This window comes from Stigmatopora nigra, chromosome 16, assembly GCF_051989575.1.
Source record: "Stigmatopora nigra isolate UIUO_SnigA chromosome 16, RoL_Snig_1.1, whole genome shotgun sequence".
In the NCBI taxonomy this organism is placed as follows: domain Eukaryota; kingdom Metazoa; phylum Chordata; class Actinopteri; order Syngnathiformes; family Syngnathidae; genus Stigmatopora; species Stigmatopora nigra.
This window is the reverse complement of record NC_135523.1, coordinates 2,653,553-2,670,648: the sequence shown is the minus strand read 5'-3', so window position 1 is coordinate 2,670,648 and position 17,096 is coordinate 2,653,553. Positions and strand designations below refer to the sequence as shown.

Genomic DNA, 17,096 nt, shown 5'->3' with positions numbered 1-17,096 from the left:
CCTTTAACTGTTAATCCTATGCACTAAACCAGTTTTTAGGAGGCCACAAACAAATCAAATTATCAATGACAACTATTTTGACTAGTTTAGAAACGTTACAGTCTTAGAGATTGCGCATACTGGACTATCTATGCTGGTTAAAGACTTCCAAACCTGACGATTGGTCTCTTTCAACAGCCTTCTTTGGCAAGTACCTCAACGAGTACAACGGCAGTTACATCCCGCCCGGTTGGCGCGAGTGGGTCGGCCTGATCAAAAATTCCCGCTTCTACAATTACACCGTCTGTCGCAATGGCTACAAGGAGAAACACGGTGCGAGCTACGCCAAGGTATGTCTTCCCAATAAATCCTGCCATAAAAAGTGGAGACAGTTAATTCCTCTCACGCATTTGTTTTCGGGAAAATTACAGGTTAGCTTAAAAATATAGACTTCTACTATCTGCAAGGTTGTGAGGGAATTTTGTTGGAATTAAAGACAACAAATTTGTGGTTAACGTAGACCAGACATGGCCATGATCATCGAAAAATCGTAAAGTATAACCCCTATATTATACTTAGTTTATTTTCTGCAGTGCTGAGTCGTAGTAGCAAGAGTGGATTACGCTTACAAATTTCAGGATGGATTTTCACATTTTTCTAAAATTAAAAAAAATGAAACTAATAATATATACCATATACATATACCATATACCAATACCATATACCAATACCATATACCAATACCATATACCAATACCATACACCAATACCATACACCATATACCAATACCATATACCAATACCATATACCAATACCATATACCAATACCATTTACCAATACCATACACCAATACCATATACCAATACCATTTACCAATACCATTTACCAATACCATATACCAATACCATATACCTTATACATAGGACTTGAAGAAAAATAGAAGTGGTCATTAAAGTCTTCAGTATACGTACATTGAAAGTGCAAATCGAAGTACAATATCTCACAACTTTTGGATATGTTTTAAGAAAAACCAGAAACCACTAAAGAACCACTAAAAACTGCGAGCCGCCATCCCGTCCTTTTAAACTGCTGGACCTCCAAGCTTATTCACAAATCCCTACGCGTCACAATGGACTTGACGGCAAGCGCTCCCTTGCACGTGGCCGTCGGAAACTTGGCCTAAGACGAAGAAAAAGCAGAAGACACGGTCTGGAATAGCAGTTTGCTCCACGTTGGATCGGGCCGGGATACCCGGACCAGGGAACAACCCTTACACTGTACACGCGCTTGAGATGGACGGATGCCAGCTGTTGACTCAACACATCGCTGCTGTGTGTGTGTACTCGCTGAACCCGATTCTCACCCCCGTTTTAGCCCCTTCTGTTCGAGTACCTTGTTGAAAGTAACCAGGGACGGATCTAGATTTAAAACAAATCAGTATATCAAAAACATAGTTTTTTACTGTCCGCCTATGATCATAACACATTGGCGCTCTTCTTTTCAGGACTATTTTACTGATCTGATCACCAATGACAGCGTCAACTTCTTCCGGATGTCTAAGAAAATTTACCCGCATCGGCCGGTGATGATGGTCATCAGCCACGCCGCCCCGCACGGCCCGGAAGACTCGGCGCCGCAGTACGCCGAGTTTTTCCCCAACGCTTCGCAACACATGTGAGTATTTGTATTGGATGTCTAAAGTTATCAATGGCAAATAGAGAGTAAAAAATTATTGCAGCTGCAGCAACAAAAACACCATTAATAAGTGACAAAACTAAAAAAAATACTTGGTCTTTAAAAATCAATGACGCCCAAAACCGCAAACCTTCTTAAATCCACAAATCAACAGTGTGATAAATCAACACTGCAAAAAATGCCAAACGGATTCATTATTTACCAACACTTCCAAAACGAATAAAGCCAAAATTCCACAAATCCTTCCCAAAATCAGCCAACCAGGGGATCCTATAAATCACCACAAAACAAACATACCCTGCCCAAATAAAACCAACAGTTCGCGTCAATTAAAACCTATAAAAGGGGGGCACACAGTCAACATTAGCACGCTGGGGGTCGGAATAGCCACGAACAAAGCGCAATTTATCGATAACGAACCACCGCGAGGCCTACGTTGTCCATGTCTGTCGGCGTCCAGTCACTTTCCCAGCCCTGAGCGTCCGTCCCCACTTAACATCCCCGCCCCCTCCCGTTTGCTGTGGCGTTCCATTCATCCCCACCCCAATTCCCTCCCTCCCTCTGTTTTTCCAAGTTTCTTTCTTAGTTTTCTGCCGCCCCCCCCACGCGGGACTTCCTGACCCTGTCCATATCAATCAGTACTTTCTCTCTCCCGGCGCATCCCGGGGACCAGAGGAATGCATTGTGTGCTTTGGAGAACACCCTTTGTGGCATTATTAATTTATTTTTAGCCCCCCTCCCCTGACCGAGTGGGAAGGGGGTTAGTGTTGTAGTGGACGTTTGCGCGTTAGGAAAGGATTTACTTTGCCTTCTTTGGTCTGAAGCTGATTGGATCTTTATCGTCTGAACAGATTCATGTGCTTGGATTTTTACTGCTACAAACTGAAGGCACATGAAAAGTTAGCTTTTTAATGCTTAAATTTTTTTTAAAGCATACCTATCAAATTATACGTTTTCCCCTCGATTTTATACGCTTTTTAAAATTATTTCAAATGGTGTACACCGTATAAAAAAAAATTGTATGGGATATTTTTAAAGTATTTTTATTGTAAATCCTGTAAATCTTGTTTTACCCATTTTGGGTTTTTGGATTCGTACATTTTTTTAACCCCATAATAATTGGCCGAGATTGACATCTATGAAAAAGTCTGCAAGCTAATAAAAATGTGACCAAATGCTAATTGCAGCAACAAAAACAAGTCTCAAGTCAAGTCAAACACATTTCTACAGCTCTAATCCACTGAACTAGCCTCAAAAGAACTTCCTAGCTCCACATCAAAACAACAATTAAATCTACATAGCGAATCTACACCACCAAAATCCCAAAACATTACATCTCTCTCCAAATAGGTGAATTCCCAACAACCCAACAATTGCCTTCCCGTCTAAAACCCACACGCATCGAAGCCGCAAACCCTCTCCACCGAGAGCCTACATGTATTTAATCACGGGTTCTCGTGAGAAGAGGCTGTCCTCGCCATTAAGCCGCCGTAACTCCCGACGCATCGAGTGCTGAGGTGGCAGGAATGGGCGGAGTGGCCTTGTAAATCAAAAGCGCAGTCTGTACTTTTGACAGCAGCACTTAGCGGGGATGTGTTTTATTAATACGATTAACATTCCTCTGGGTTTAACACTGTAAAATGTGGTTTTCCCAACACAGTGTAAGGATGTACATTTTTAAAGTACAGTTAGTAGTCGCGCATTTCTATAGTTATCGATTGGGCGTCTTGTTATTAGACGAGTTAACAAACAAACTGTCTATGGCGTCAATTGGAAAATATATTGCTACTGTTTTCAAGTCTTTTGAAATACAAGTAATATATATATAAAATTACAAAAATAATCAGATTCCGGCCAGAGACAGGTGCCTTTTGTTGGGGTTTATTATGGCCACCGACTGGGCGGTTGAAAAGTTCACAAAAGCGACGACGCGGCTCTGGTAGCGGCTCTTCATTAAAGCTTTCGTGAGTGGAATGTGACCCGCTTGATTTAAAAGGGGGGCGAATAGAAACCGAGTTCGTGCGGCGACTTTACTAGGAACATTTAGTGGCTGGTACGTTGGGTTCCGGAACAAAAGGTTTCTCTGACCTGATTGGTCGTTAAATCAATATATCCGGTGGCTGCACTCGTGTTTCTATGGCTTTGGAACGAGTTTATAGACGGAGCGAGAGATTCTTTGGCTTGAATATAATTAAAATAAAAAACTACACCTCGCAAGTCATAGTAGCTGTATCCCAAAACGAACTATTGCATTTTGTGGAAAATTCTCAAGCAAAATGACATTCACTTACCTTTTTTGAAGAATATTCATGCAGGAATGGCAAATATACGAAAATCAGGATTACGATAAACATGCGCTTTTGCTAATTTTCTAACTATTTTAAAGATTTTACATTGTTACAGGCTAAAATTGGGGCGCAAAGGGGTGGTACTAAGCTTTTAAAAACATACTTTTTAAGATGGAAAAGATATGAAGGGTCCTACCTGTTAGTTGGAATAGGAGTTGTTGACTTGCAATTGGAAATTGCTTCAAATGCATAGCAATCAATGCTTTCAATTGGATATTGCTTCAAATCCATACCCATGAATTTAAATGGCTTCCACATCTGAGAAAAACAGTGCAAAAACAGTCAGAGAATGACTTGAAAACCACAAAATCTATAAAAATGACAAAATAAATGAATAAATCAAAAACCACTTGATTCCTAATAACATTGTGTCTGAATGAATTGGAGAACTGACATAAAATCTATTGAAAAATGACTAAAATAACTTGTTCATCAATATAAATTTTTCACATTTCTTGGTAAGAGACCTGGACAGGTGGGACGCATCCGTCAGCGGCCCCCGCCGTTTCTGTTTACCCGCTCATTTTTCAGACGACCGCGAAGTATTGCGCGCTCTCAACTCAGACATTGATGCAATTGACGATTTTTGGCTAGCGCACGTCAGCCTTTAAAAAAAAAAAACATCTCTCCTTGCCAATGTCGGCGTGAGCGAGGAGAGCCGGCCTCTCTGGAGCCAAGGAGCTGGCACACTGCTATCGGGATGTAAACACAGGGGCTATTGACTAGCACGGCTAACTGGCGGGGCACCTGTTAACGGGTCACCACGGACAGTCGCTTAAAAACACATGCAAAATGATCCTAAGGAAACTTTACTTACCGTTTAGCATCATAGCTCTGTTCAATTTTACTCATTTGCTGCCATTGCTTAACTAGGTCTACAATGTCTGCTGTGTCTTTTAATCTGTTTTACGACTGCAACCAAGACATTTACCGAATATAATCTAATTTTATAACGACACGTTAGCCCCAAATTAATTCTGTATAATATTAATGTCGAAAGGCACTTCTCTTTGAAAGGCCAAAGCTGTTTAGCAGATAAAAATAATTATATAATTATGTGTACAACTAAATAAATAGCGCCAATGTACAGCTTTTCCCTTTCTTTTCTCTCTTACCTTTTTTTTGAAGAATATTCATGCAGGAATGGCAAATATATGGAAATTTGGATTAAGATAAAGATGCACTTTTGCTAATTTCCTAACTATTTGAATGATTTTACATGGTTATGGGCTAAATTTTGGGCGCAAATGGGTGATACTGAGTTTTTAAAAACATACTTTTTAAGATAGAAAAGGTATGAAGGATCCTACCTCTTAGTTGGAATAGCAGTTGTTGACTTGCAATTGGATATTACTTCAAATGCATAGCAATCAATTCTTTCAATTGGATTTTGCTTGGAATGCATAGCAATCAATGCTTTTAATTGGATATTGCCTCAAATCCATAGAAATGAATTGAAATGGTATCCACATCTGTAAGAAAAAGTGAGAATGACTTTAAAACCACTAGAAATGACAAAACAAATGAATACATCAAAAACCACTTGATTGCTCATAATAGTATCTGAATGAATTGTAAAACTGACATTGTCGGTCTCCCCCCCAGCACCCCCAGCTACAACTACGCCCCCAACATGGACAAGCACTGGATCATGCAGTACACAGGTCCCATGAGGCCTATCCACATGGAGTTCACCAATTTCCTTCATCGCAAGAGGCTGCAGACCCTCATGTCTGTGGATGACTCCGTACAAAAAGTTTACGACATGTTGGAGGAAACAGGCGAACTGGACAACACCTACGTTATTTACACCGCCGACCATGGCTACCATATCGGTCAGTTCGGGTTGGTGAAAGGCAAATCCATGCCGTATGACTTTGATATCCGAGTGCCGTTCTTCTTGAGGGGGCCGAATGTGGAAGCTGGGGCTGTGTAAGTCAACCCATTGGGTTACAAAGTATTTTGGGGGGTCAACTATGAAGGGGGGAGATTATATTGATTTCTGCTGTACTGTAGAAATCCTCACTTGGTGCTCAATATCGACCTGGCGCCGACCATCCTCCACATTGCCGGGTTGGACACGCCTCCGGACATGGATGGAAAGTCTATATTGAAGCTACTAGAACAGGACAGGACCGGAAATAGGTTTGTATTTGACTCTAACGTAATCCAGATCACTTTTTATACATTTAAATGACCTCATTCTGCATCTGTATTCAGTTTTTTTTGGACCAGATTAGTTGGATTTAAATTTCCTATGGGAAATATTGCTTCAGTTGCATAAGTTTTAAGCCGTCCTTCTGCCGTATTTAATTTTTTTAAAAATGCTATAAATATTCTTCATATATTTTAATAGAATCATTAAAAAAAATACTATTACCGACATAAAATGCCCCCTACCCGGCGAGATACGTGCCTGAGGTTGCGCCGCTGTAATTTCCTGAGCAATTTATTGTTTCTTGACGGCGCAAAACCGCACCAATTTCGGGGCGAATGGAAAATCTCCGCCGATGGCACCATTTACTTTGTGGTTTTTTGGAGGAAAACAAACAGAGAAATAAGAGTAAGATGCCGCTGCGTCTTTACAACAAAACTCGGTAAGCATTTTAGGCTCGCCGAGGACTCGTCATTATGCCAAAGGGTTGTTATCCGGGAAGAAACGTGTTGATACAATGCAAGCGACGTGCCTTCCATTTTGTTTTTTTGATCCGGCTCGAACGCTGAGGCTTACTGTACGCTTCTTTGTTTTCCCAGATTCAAATCCAACCGGAAACCCAAAGTCTGGAGGGACACATTCCTGGTGGAGCGAGGGTAAACGTCAACTTTTTTCCCTGATCCTTCACCGCATCCCATAAAATCCAATTAAATCTACCTATATTTTATGCGCATTTTTTTAAACTGACTACTCTCTTAAACACAAATTCTAAAACTAAAATCCCCGAGTTATCTAACACCGTTCTTACAAAGCGGCACTTTCATGTGGTTTAATATTTACAAAAACTTTTCAGTCCACATTCCTGAAATCAGTTACAACGCAAAAAAAATAAAAAATCAGGCTATAATCACCAAGATCAGATCAAAGACGTCCCCTTTTTAACGCAAACTAACACACACTTGATAAACAACTCAAGATTTGATGGAAAAATCTGAAAAAAGCGCAAGTAGACATCTTCATTCTCCTAATAACGTCTCCATCCTTTTTCCAAATTGCCTAGCTTGGCTCTAACTTTGTTTTTTTCCACTCATTTAGCAGCAAAACATCTGCACATACTACACACGGGCTTGTGTGACAGTGTCTCACGCTGTTTAAAAAGCAGGACATTTTATTTTTTAACTAGTTGCCTGCCGGCTCTTTATTTATTTATCATTTTTGCAAAAGCAGATGCTTACAAAAGCCCAAAACATGAGCGTCAAACCCTAGACTTTTTTTGTGGCCCGCAAAAATTAATTAAGTGCATTAACTTTGTGTTTAATATTATTGTATTTCCCTTATTAGAATTATTAGCTGATTTTTTTGGAGGGGCATGGGGGTTAAAAATTACATAAAAATTACCTTATGTCCTTAAGTCAGGATGTACATATCCCACTTCAGGGCCAGAGTTCATAGTAACAGGCTCCAGCACCCCCGAAACCTTTATAGGGAAAAAGAAGCAAAAATGATATCCAAAAATGTGCTAATCTACATTAGGGTGCTATTGACATCGTTTGACATCCAATTCATTTCAACTGGGAAAACGTTATTCCTTTCCTTGTCAATTCATGTGTTCATTCAGCCTTCCCAGTCTAAATGAATCTGACGCACTGACCTTTGGCATGACGCAGCAAAAAAAAAAAAAAAGCGCAGCTTGTTTAGCTGGTCGTTTGTCGCCGTCACTCCGTCTGTGGCTGGAGCGTGAAGCCCAAGTCGGAGGGGGGTTGTTTGCCTTGCGTGGACCCGTGTTGAGTCTTGGCCAGGTTTTGCGGCGTTGGCGATGCTGCTTGCCAAGCTGAGGTCCAGCCTGAGTGGAAGAGCTGGGAAGAAAAAAAAAACACACACAGAAGGTTTGAATGTTAAATGAGCTGATGCTTTGGCCCTTTGCAGGAAAATCCTGAGGAAGAAAGATGACTCGGCTAATACACAACAAACCAATAGCCTGCCTAAGTACATGAAGGTCAAGGAAACATGCCAGCAAGCCGAGTTCCAGACGCCGTGTGAGCAGCCTGGACAGGTACTTGTCGCTTTTTGTTCCCGTCCGAGTTTGAGAGAAAATTGTGTGGTTGTTCTTTGGGCTTGGGGAAATGGTGTTGTTTTTTTGTTGGCGGTTTTCTCCACAATGGGATTGAGTGAGGTCAGGATGCGAAGGGGCGCCCAAATCAGAAAGCAAAACACATTGTTTTTCCATCCCTGGCTGAAAATCGTTCCCACCTATGAGTGAAGTGTGGGAAAGATTTTTGTGGTGGATTTTGGGGCACTTTTTGGGTAAGAAAAGTGACTTTTTGGGTGAACAAAATTGTTTTAGTTTTTCTAGGAATTCTTTTACAATTTGAATAGGCAGAGAAGTGAACTTTGTAGTTAAACACCTAATTTAAAAGGTAAAGTTTTTGGTCAAAAACTGAGATTTTTTTTGACGTCCTGTGAGTTTTTTGTTGTTGTTGTTGACTATGGTTTAAAAATGACACCAAAGGCCATGTTGCTTGAATTTTGGGGATGGAATTCCCCCAATTGTTTGTCAAGTGGAACAAGCACAAAAATTATAAAACTAAATCAACTCTAAACAGACTAAAGATGTGCTACAGCGAGAGGGCGTGGCTTTGCAATCATCGGCTGACGCACGCTGGCTCGCCTAAACGAAATAGCGGGGGATGGCCGGATCTCATTCATTTTGTAGCGTGCCAGGAGATGAGCTCATTTCTCTTTGGACCAACCCATCTAGAAGTGGCACTGCGTGGAGGAGATGACGGGAAAGTGGAGGATACAGAAGTGCAAGGGCGGAGCTAAGGAGGGTCCTCGCAAGGGGGTTCGCAGCCTGAGGCCCCGAAGCAGCAGTAGCTATGACAACCAGGAGAGGGCGTGCCATTGCGCCGACGCCCTATACAAGGCCCCCAGGACGGAACGCCGGTCGCACAGGCAGACTTCTCCTGGCCAGAGTGAGTAAAAATGTTAGCTAGCAAATTGGACAAGTGTACAAATGACTGTTATCATAGTAGACCAATCAGCAGTTGACTAATTCGTTGATGTATAAATCATTTTCCCAAGTAAAAGCAGATGTTTGCCAATGTCGGATTTGGATTTATTGTTAAGATCATCATCTGCTTTCGTTAAGATATTACACAGGGGAAAAACTTGGGGGAAAAACTACATGTATTTACTGTTTTTTTTGTTCTTTGTATACAACAAACTGGGATAAATAGATAGATTAATTAAGATGAACTACGGAGAGCCTAAAAAGAAGGATTTGGACAAGTTTAAGATCTCTAAAAATCAAGTATTGCCTAAAAAAAGGATTTGGACAAGTTTAAGATCTTGAAAAATCGAGTATAGGACAAAGTACTGTATTAATGTTAGCATTTATTGCAGGATATCGCCCTCGTTTTGTCCACACAAGGGCGGCTAGATCCCTATCCGTAGAATTCGAAGGCCAGATCTACGACGTGGACCTCCAGTCCGATGACCAAGGCGCTGTACGCCGCCGTTCCATGTCCAAGCGCCACTACCAACCCCAGCAAGAACCGGATTTCCAGAGCGACCCAAACGAAGACGATGATGACGATGACTCTGAAGAGATGCTAGCGGATGACACCAATGCTGTGGGCTACCCCAAATCCTTGAAAGTCACCCACAAATGTTACATCCTCATGAACGACTCAGTCCACTGCGAGAGGGAAATTTACCAGTCGTCCAGAGCGTGGAAAGACCACAAGAGTTACGTGGACCAAGAGGTGAGTTCAAGTACGGTTTGGGAAAAATCGACATTCCAATGGATTGAGTCGTTCTTGTTTTTTTTCGTAGATCGAAGCGCTTCAAGACAAGATCAAGAATTTAAGGGAAGTCCGAGGACATTTGAAGAGGACACGGCCGGATGATTGCGACTGTGGCAAGAAAAGGTAGAGAAATTAAGCCAATCAGATGCTCTTATCTCAAAGCAATCACTAATAGCGCATTTGCTTTGACAGTTTTTACACAAAAGGCGACAGAAGTAAAGCAGACAGAATGAAGAATAGGAATGATCATTTACATCCATTCAAGTGAGTTTTTTTTCAAATTTATTCATAACTTAAAGCACTTAAATATGTATTTTTATTTTGTAGTAGTAGTAGCCACTTACTGAGGGCCCACCAGGCTTATAAAACACTGATGGGAAACTTTGCAATACATAAAAATATGCATTTTTTTTTAAATTTAGAAATATTTAGCACTCTTAGCACTTTTTAGTTGACAGGAGGTTAAAATATGAAATATTAAGTCATCATTTTTTCAGCGCGAGAGCTGTAAAATGTCATTAAAGTTGCTTTTAAATGTTTTACTTAGTTGTAAAACTATTTTATACCGCATACAAAATCTTCATGCTAAACGTTTGGAATACTTAAGCAGGGTTGATGGATTAAATTTGATTTTTTTATATGAAAAAGAGCCTTAAACGCTTACCGAAAAGTCTCCCTCCCCCTCAATAAAAACAGATGACTTTTTTATGGCTCCAACTTTGTGTCAACAAAGAACAAAAACATGACAAGAGACGTGAGAAAAGCAATAAAAGGCGAAAAAAAACTAACAATAACGTGTCGTGTTGGCAAGTGTAGGTTTACAGAGAAGCCTGCCATCCAGACGCTCTTGTTATTTTAGCATTACAAGAAGTCAAAATGACAAAGCCGATTAAGGGATTTCTTTATATTTTTAATTTTTGCATCTGGATATGATCACGTTGCATGCAAAGACTGAATGAATCACACCGAAGGAGGGTCGGCGTCGGAAAGATTACGGCGATGCGAAACGGCTGTTTCCTAGATGAGTTTTTTTTTTTTGTAAAGATTAAACATTAAAATTTGTACTAATCTTCACTTTGAGCTTTTAAATAGCAAATATTCTCCTGAAGTGGATTAAAAAAATCTATTTACATTTTTTTAATCAGAACAAAGGGGAATTATTAAATCTTATATGTTTTAGCCTTTTGTGTATCATTTTTTAGTCCTGGTTGTATTTAAAAAAAACATTTTTAAACTTTTTTTGTAAAGGGAAGCGGAGCACGATCTGGACGACAAGACCCAGCTATACAACGAAATCCGCCGCCGCAAAAAAGAACGCAAAGAGAAGAAACGTCTGAGGAAGGGCGACGATTGCAGCCTACCGGGACTCACCTGCTTCACACACAATAACGACCACTGGCAGACTGCACCATTCTGGACGCGTATGTCAATAATGCATAACTCCCAATCTCCATACAGTTTTTTTATCAAAACAATTTTGGGTTCTAGTGGGCGGATTTTGTGCGTGTACCAGCTCCAACAACAACACATACTGGTGCCTGAGGACCATCAACGAGACCCACAATACTCTCTTTTGCGAATTCTCCACTGGATTCTTGGAGTATTTTGACCTCAACAGCGACCCCTACCAGGTGAGAAGATATTTTGGGTTGATGAAAAAACAGATTTATATACAACCTGCAATGTATTCATGCAAAAATTTTATTATGGTCATGAACAAAACCAAAATACAGTCATACCTCTACTTACAAATTCCTCTAAGTATGAAATATCCAGGTTACAAATTTTACCAACTAACTTCCTAATTTCCTCAACAGCTGACCAATGGCGTTTACGAAGTGGACCGTGACGTTCTGAACTCCCTCCACGGCCAGTTGATGGAAATGCGGAGCTGCCAGGGTCACAGGCAGTGCAACCCCAGGCCTAGAGGCTCGGATGCGGGTACGCCAACATACACAGTCCTCCCCTCCACACTCTATGTTAAGCGAATGAGCATACGGGCATGCGGCATGAACGCATTGGGAATGATGGTATCTGCGTGAGGGTCACAGAGATGCTCGTGGATGATCCTTCTGATGTTTTGACTTGGCACACACTTGATCTCTTTTCCCGGTCCAGCTCAAAGAATGGGGTTATTCACTGAGGCATTCCATGTGGATTTATCACAATAAGAGCGTTAACATTAGCTAATTGTTCCGTATTTTGAACGATAATTTCTCAAGTCCAGATTTTAAATGACTGACAGCCCTTAGTATCTATTTTTTTAATGTTGGTTGCTTACTATATCTTGAACTTTTTATTTATTTATAGTGCCAAATTTAATTAAAACCCTTTTTAATAGTTTTTCTTTATCAAATTTGAACCCATTGTAGTCCCAATCATCGCTTTTTCTATAGACCTATCATTTAAAACACCCAAAAAACAACAAGCTATTCAAGCACAAACAGTTCAAACAAATATCTAAAAAATAACCTACATTTTTATCTTCCCCATAGAAAGAAAAATATCGACCTTTAAATGTTTCACTGCCGGTATTAGACTGCCCTCTGGAGGCTAAACTCTGACACCAAATGGAACAAGACCGACCTTCTTCTGCATGAACGTTTTTCTTTCTTCATCTTCTTCTTCTTCTTTTGTTCTAAGCAATTGTACTTTTCTCCATTTCCCACCGACGTCTCCTTTTGAATCCAATGATTAACAAATGGATTGCTTTTATGTTCCTGATCAGGAGGTAAAGATGGAGGCAGCTATGAGCCGCACAGGTATCCAAATATTTTTCTCTCTTCTGTGGCTTTTAATTTGGAACTCTCCCCGCTTCTTCTTTGGTTGCGTTAACACCTGCATGGGCCTCACGTTCGCACTAATCCATCCGTGACGTTTGCCAGTCTGCATGAGGGCGAGCCGCTAACGTTTTGGTCAGCTCGGAAACTTTCCTCCCTGTTCAAGCAGCTTTGTCGGATGGTTGCGGTTGTGGATTTTATTTTTCCCCCCCACAGTTGACGTCAGCCATTTTAGTGCACGACCATGACATGACATGCATGACATCATCACTCCGCGCCGCATCATTTAGGGATAGTTTGACATACGAATGATTTAAAAAAATAATTGAAAACTATGATTTTCAGGCTATGTCGACTACACTAATTTTATGATACGGTGATTGACAGTTTTAGACGTCCAATCTGTGTGGACTACGACAGGCTGGAAGCCAATAGTCAATTGGCTGCCAGCCTTAAAATGTCATTTACCAAAACATAAACTTTAACAGTTTCCTACCTTCAATTGTAGACTTGGTAGTTTCCGCAGTTTTTTCGTCTCCTCTTGGAAATCTAATCTTCTTTTGCAGCTTTTACTCTGAAAGGCAAAGACAAAAATAGTCAAACTATTCCTTTCATATCCAATATCGTACCCATTCATCCTCATCACCATATCACATCAATAATGATAAAAAACAAACTCAATATGACATTTTTTGTTTGGTACCCGCTTACCAGGCGACAGCAGCACCGAAAGCGCTCAAAGAGGAGACCAATCCTTTCCTCCCAGTGAGTTGACCAATCCGGTCTTGCCACAACACATACATAAAAATCAAACGCGGCGATGAGTTGATTCATTTTTTATTTCAGGGAAGCTTTCATTTTGACTTTGCTTTTTCCATCTTGCCTTCTGCTGCTTTATTTGCTGATGTTGATTTCTCCATCTTTTTTGGGGGGAGGTTTTACTTGCAGGTCGGCGGCTATTTTTCCAATTTTTACATGGCGCTTAAAGATTTCCTGCTCGGCGGCATGCGTTTGCGCTGCTTAACCGAATGCATGACGCTGGAGCTTAATAAAAAAAATGCCAGCAAAAAACCCAATTCTTGCCGTGGATCCTTAAATGTCTTTGGGTTTTCTTCTTCAGCGCACTCTGGGACGGACGACAGGGTTAAATTACCCAACCTGACGGACGAGGACGTCAACTGGCAGGGACTGGAGGATCTGTACAGCGTCAACGAAAGCCTTTACGACTGGAGGCCCGACTACAGCCCGGGACCGGACGACTGGGCCAACTTCCGCAAGGACGTGGACCGCATCTTCGCCCCGATGCCTCTTTCCAACCAAACCCAGCAGAGCCCCGCCCTGGACGGCTCTGGGGGCGGAGCCTTTGAAGAGGGCAGTGGAGAAGACGTCTGGTTTGGGGGCCTCCTCCCTGTTGCTTACACTATCAACCCCACGCCGCCAAAACCAGATCACCTCGTCAATGACCTTCCTGACGCCCTCTTTGCGAGCTCCCGCTTAACGCCGACGCCTTCATCGCGAACTCTGGAGGCAAAGTTGGATCCCATCTCCCAACTGGACCGACGGCAGGGTCTCTTTCCAGAGGTCGTCTTAGCCAGACCGAGCCAAATGCCAACACCCTCAGCGCCAACTCGACTGATTTCTCTTGCTGAGAATCACCAAGTTCCACATCAGGTGCCAGATTGGCCAGCCCAAGACATCTTAAACACGAAACCAACACTTTTAACCACACTCACATCAAATAAGAACCTAACTAGCTTACGAAACAACCTTCCTGGAATGTCAACAAACCCCTTGCCGAGTCCAGTCCCCGGCCTTACTCCTCCACCTTCGTCCCAACCATCTACGAGGAAGAAACCGGTTCAGGCCACCCTCTCGCCTCGGGTCCGTCAGATGGAGGAGCTGGACGGGGACGGGTTCAGCGGCGAAGGTCCGACCGAACTGGAGACTCGACACGAAGCCCTCCTCCGCACTCATAACAGCCTGCAGAACCAAGCAATGCACATAGAAGACGCCGCCCCCGGCCCTCTTCGTGACGAAGAGGCAGACATTTTCCAGGACCAGGGCTTCCTCCCTCTGAACCCCGACGCGAGGCCCGGCGCCGACGGTAGTCCCACCCACCGACTAGCCCCGCCCACTCAAAGCCCCGTGGTCCCGTCCCTCGCGTCGGGCTTCGAGGGCAGCGGCTCTCCGCCTCGACCCGACGATTCGCGACTCTGACAAGACACATGACTGATACGTCAGTCATTCGGACTTGTACAGTGACTTTGAAAGTTATTTTTTTACATTATTAATATTATTATTAGCAGACAGTGTTATGATTTCTTTATAAAAAATTCTATATATATAAATATATATTTAGAGAAAAGCCTTAATGCAGCTATGTGTTGGGATTGAAATGGAACAATTCCAGGCATTTTTTTAAGAGTGCAGAGGACATTGAACGCACCATTTAGTGGAAGAAAAAGTAACACACCCTAAATGCACTTTGGAGCTTCTTTTTATTTTGTTTTTAATGTCCCTATGAAATATGTTGAACGCGACGGTACAAGAGATTGTTTTTTTCATTCTTTTATTTTCAGTGTTTAAGGTAATAAAATGTTGAATTTACTTTTTAAACCATTTTTTGGAATGCCACCGTCCCATTCATCGAAAATGAACGATACATTCACCGCAAACTTGGATTAACAGACGCAACAAAAGATGAAATATAAGCTGAATTTAATCGTTTTTTGCACAACGGTTTGTAGTGGATTGAATGAGTGATTGAGTGAGCGGACGGACGCTGGAAAGCCATGACAATAAAAACCTTTAAACCATCCCAATTAGACTTGCATTTTTGGGGTTACGTTTCATTGTGAAAGCAAATAAATGGGGTTAACATTAGCTACGTCATTTAGGGTAGTGGCGTCCAATTTGTTTTTCCCCAGGGGTACTTTCAAACATGAATTTGAAATCATTCCACTATTTTCGAACAGGTGGAAGTCTAGTATATGTAGTAATTTTTGTCATAATGCATTCCTTCAAAACCATATTACATGCCTTGACACAACGGACTCGTAATTTATAAAAGCCTTACTATTCATATAGTGTTTTTTTCCATACCTTTTCGCTTTGACTGATTGTTAGCTGTAAGGTTAAACATTTCGGTAGTACTAGTTAACAACCCTTCATAAAAATAAGCTTTGAACAGTTAAATGGCACTTACACTTTCCCTTAAACAACACACACATTTACGGGAATTACGCGTTTTGTATTTAAAACAATTATACAACGTGTATCTTTCAGTGCGTTAGTACCTCGACGCTAATGTAACAGCTAGCAACTACGACATACTTATATAGCCTTAATTAAGCTTTACACAAACAATGCAAATAATATAAATGGTACTTACAGTTATCGATGACTTTCTTAATTTGTAGCGTTCTCCCATAACTTTATTTCTTGACATATATTATTGTTTTAAAGAGAATAACTTTTGAGACGAGAAAGTGCAGAGAGACGCCATTATCTTGCACCAGGTGCCTAATTGCGTGCATGTCAGGAACAGTTTCGACTGTCGGAATTTCGAACACTCTTCGTACATCGTCAACGAGACTTTTTTAATACACCTTTTCATGACAAAAGTGAATGTCTTCAAGTCATTTGGAAAACAAATGTCAACAAAGAAAGAAAAGATGAACATTGACATGACACTTTTGCTCCTGAGGAACACCAAGGACTCAATTAAGAGCTTTTCAGAATACTGTATGTACTGCTTCCAAACAATGAATTATTACAACAATAATAATAATTCATCATCATTATTATGAGGTCCGCTCTCTCAAAACTGTTGCTACAAATGTTTTTACAAAACTGTAACAAAAAAATCCCACCCCAAAAACAATCACTGAAGGGGGCGAGAAAGAGAGAGTGCATTGTGGGTAATGGAGTCCTGGCCGCCGAACTTGACAATATAATACTGTTCAGGCACTGAGAAAGACAACTCAATTTTGCATTTTTTTGTCTTGAAATATTAGTTCATAAATACTGTACGCTTCAACTACTCTCTACACTATTTGCACTTATCAAAGATACGTGTAATCATCAATATTTACAAGATGATCCTTTGAATGCACCAGGGTGAAATTAAAACGACAAATTTCAAATTTGCAGCAATACGATATATGGAGAAAAAAAAATCCAATGGTAGTAAAGCACTATTTTCTTAATCCATCTCTACCACAGCCATTATGCTTATGTACAATAGATCAATAGGTGAAGTATTTTTGCACGTTTTTGGGGGCGGGGCTGAAAAGTTTTGAGGTTTGTTCACATTCAATCATTAATGTCCA

At 41.2% G+C, this 17,096-nt stretch overlaps 1 protein-coding gene and 1 long non-coding RNA gene across 3 annotated transcripts in view; one reads left to right on the top strand and one right to left on the bottom strand.

Annotated features, from left to right (window-relative positions):
* The window catches only part of sulf1 (sulfatase 1), a 25,949-nt gene extending 10,362 nt beyond the window's left edge, over nt 1–15,587 (top strand). Inside the window, exons 4-18 of one of the 2 annotated variants that reach the window (XM_077735727.1) lie at nt 178–329; nt 1,486–1,655; nt 5,630–5,956; nt 6,041–6,169; nt 6,779–6,835; nt 8,106–8,232; nt 8,938–9,151; nt 9,582–9,943; nt 10,014–10,108; nt 10,178–10,249; nt 11,234–11,406; nt 11,474–11,616; nt 11,803–11,926; nt 12,714–12,747; nt 13,886–14,065. In XM_077735727.1, coding sequence (XP_077591853.1) covers nt 178–329; nt 1,486–1,655; nt 5,630–5,956; nt 6,041–6,169; nt 6,779–6,835; nt 8,106–8,232; nt 8,938–9,151; nt 9,582–9,943; nt 10,014–10,108; nt 10,178–10,249; nt 11,234–11,406; nt 11,474–11,616; nt 11,803–11,926; nt 12,714–12,747; nt 13,886–13,913 — 2,207 coding nt within the window. In that variant the 3' untranslated portion in view covers nt 13,914–14,065. Of the gene's footprint in view, nt 1–177; nt 330–1,485; nt 1,656–5,629; nt 5,957–6,040; nt 6,170–6,778; nt 6,836–8,105; nt 8,233–8,937; nt 9,152–9,581; nt 9,944–10,013; nt 10,109–10,177; nt 10,250–11,233; nt 11,407–11,473; nt 11,617–11,802; nt 11,927–12,713; nt 12,748–13,885 lie in introns of both variants that reach the window. The other variant, XM_077735726.1, reaches the window with a different exon arrangement.
* Nucleotides 5,341–17,096, bottom strand: LOC144209432 (uncharacterized). The gene is made up of 5 exons (XR_013329120.1): nt 16,157–17,096; nt 13,262–13,339; nt 7,831–8,035; nt 7,578–7,656; nt 5,341–5,496 (listed from the first exon to the last, which is right to left on the bottom strand). It is a non-coding gene; the product is annotated as an uncharacterized LOC144209432 (long non-coding RNA).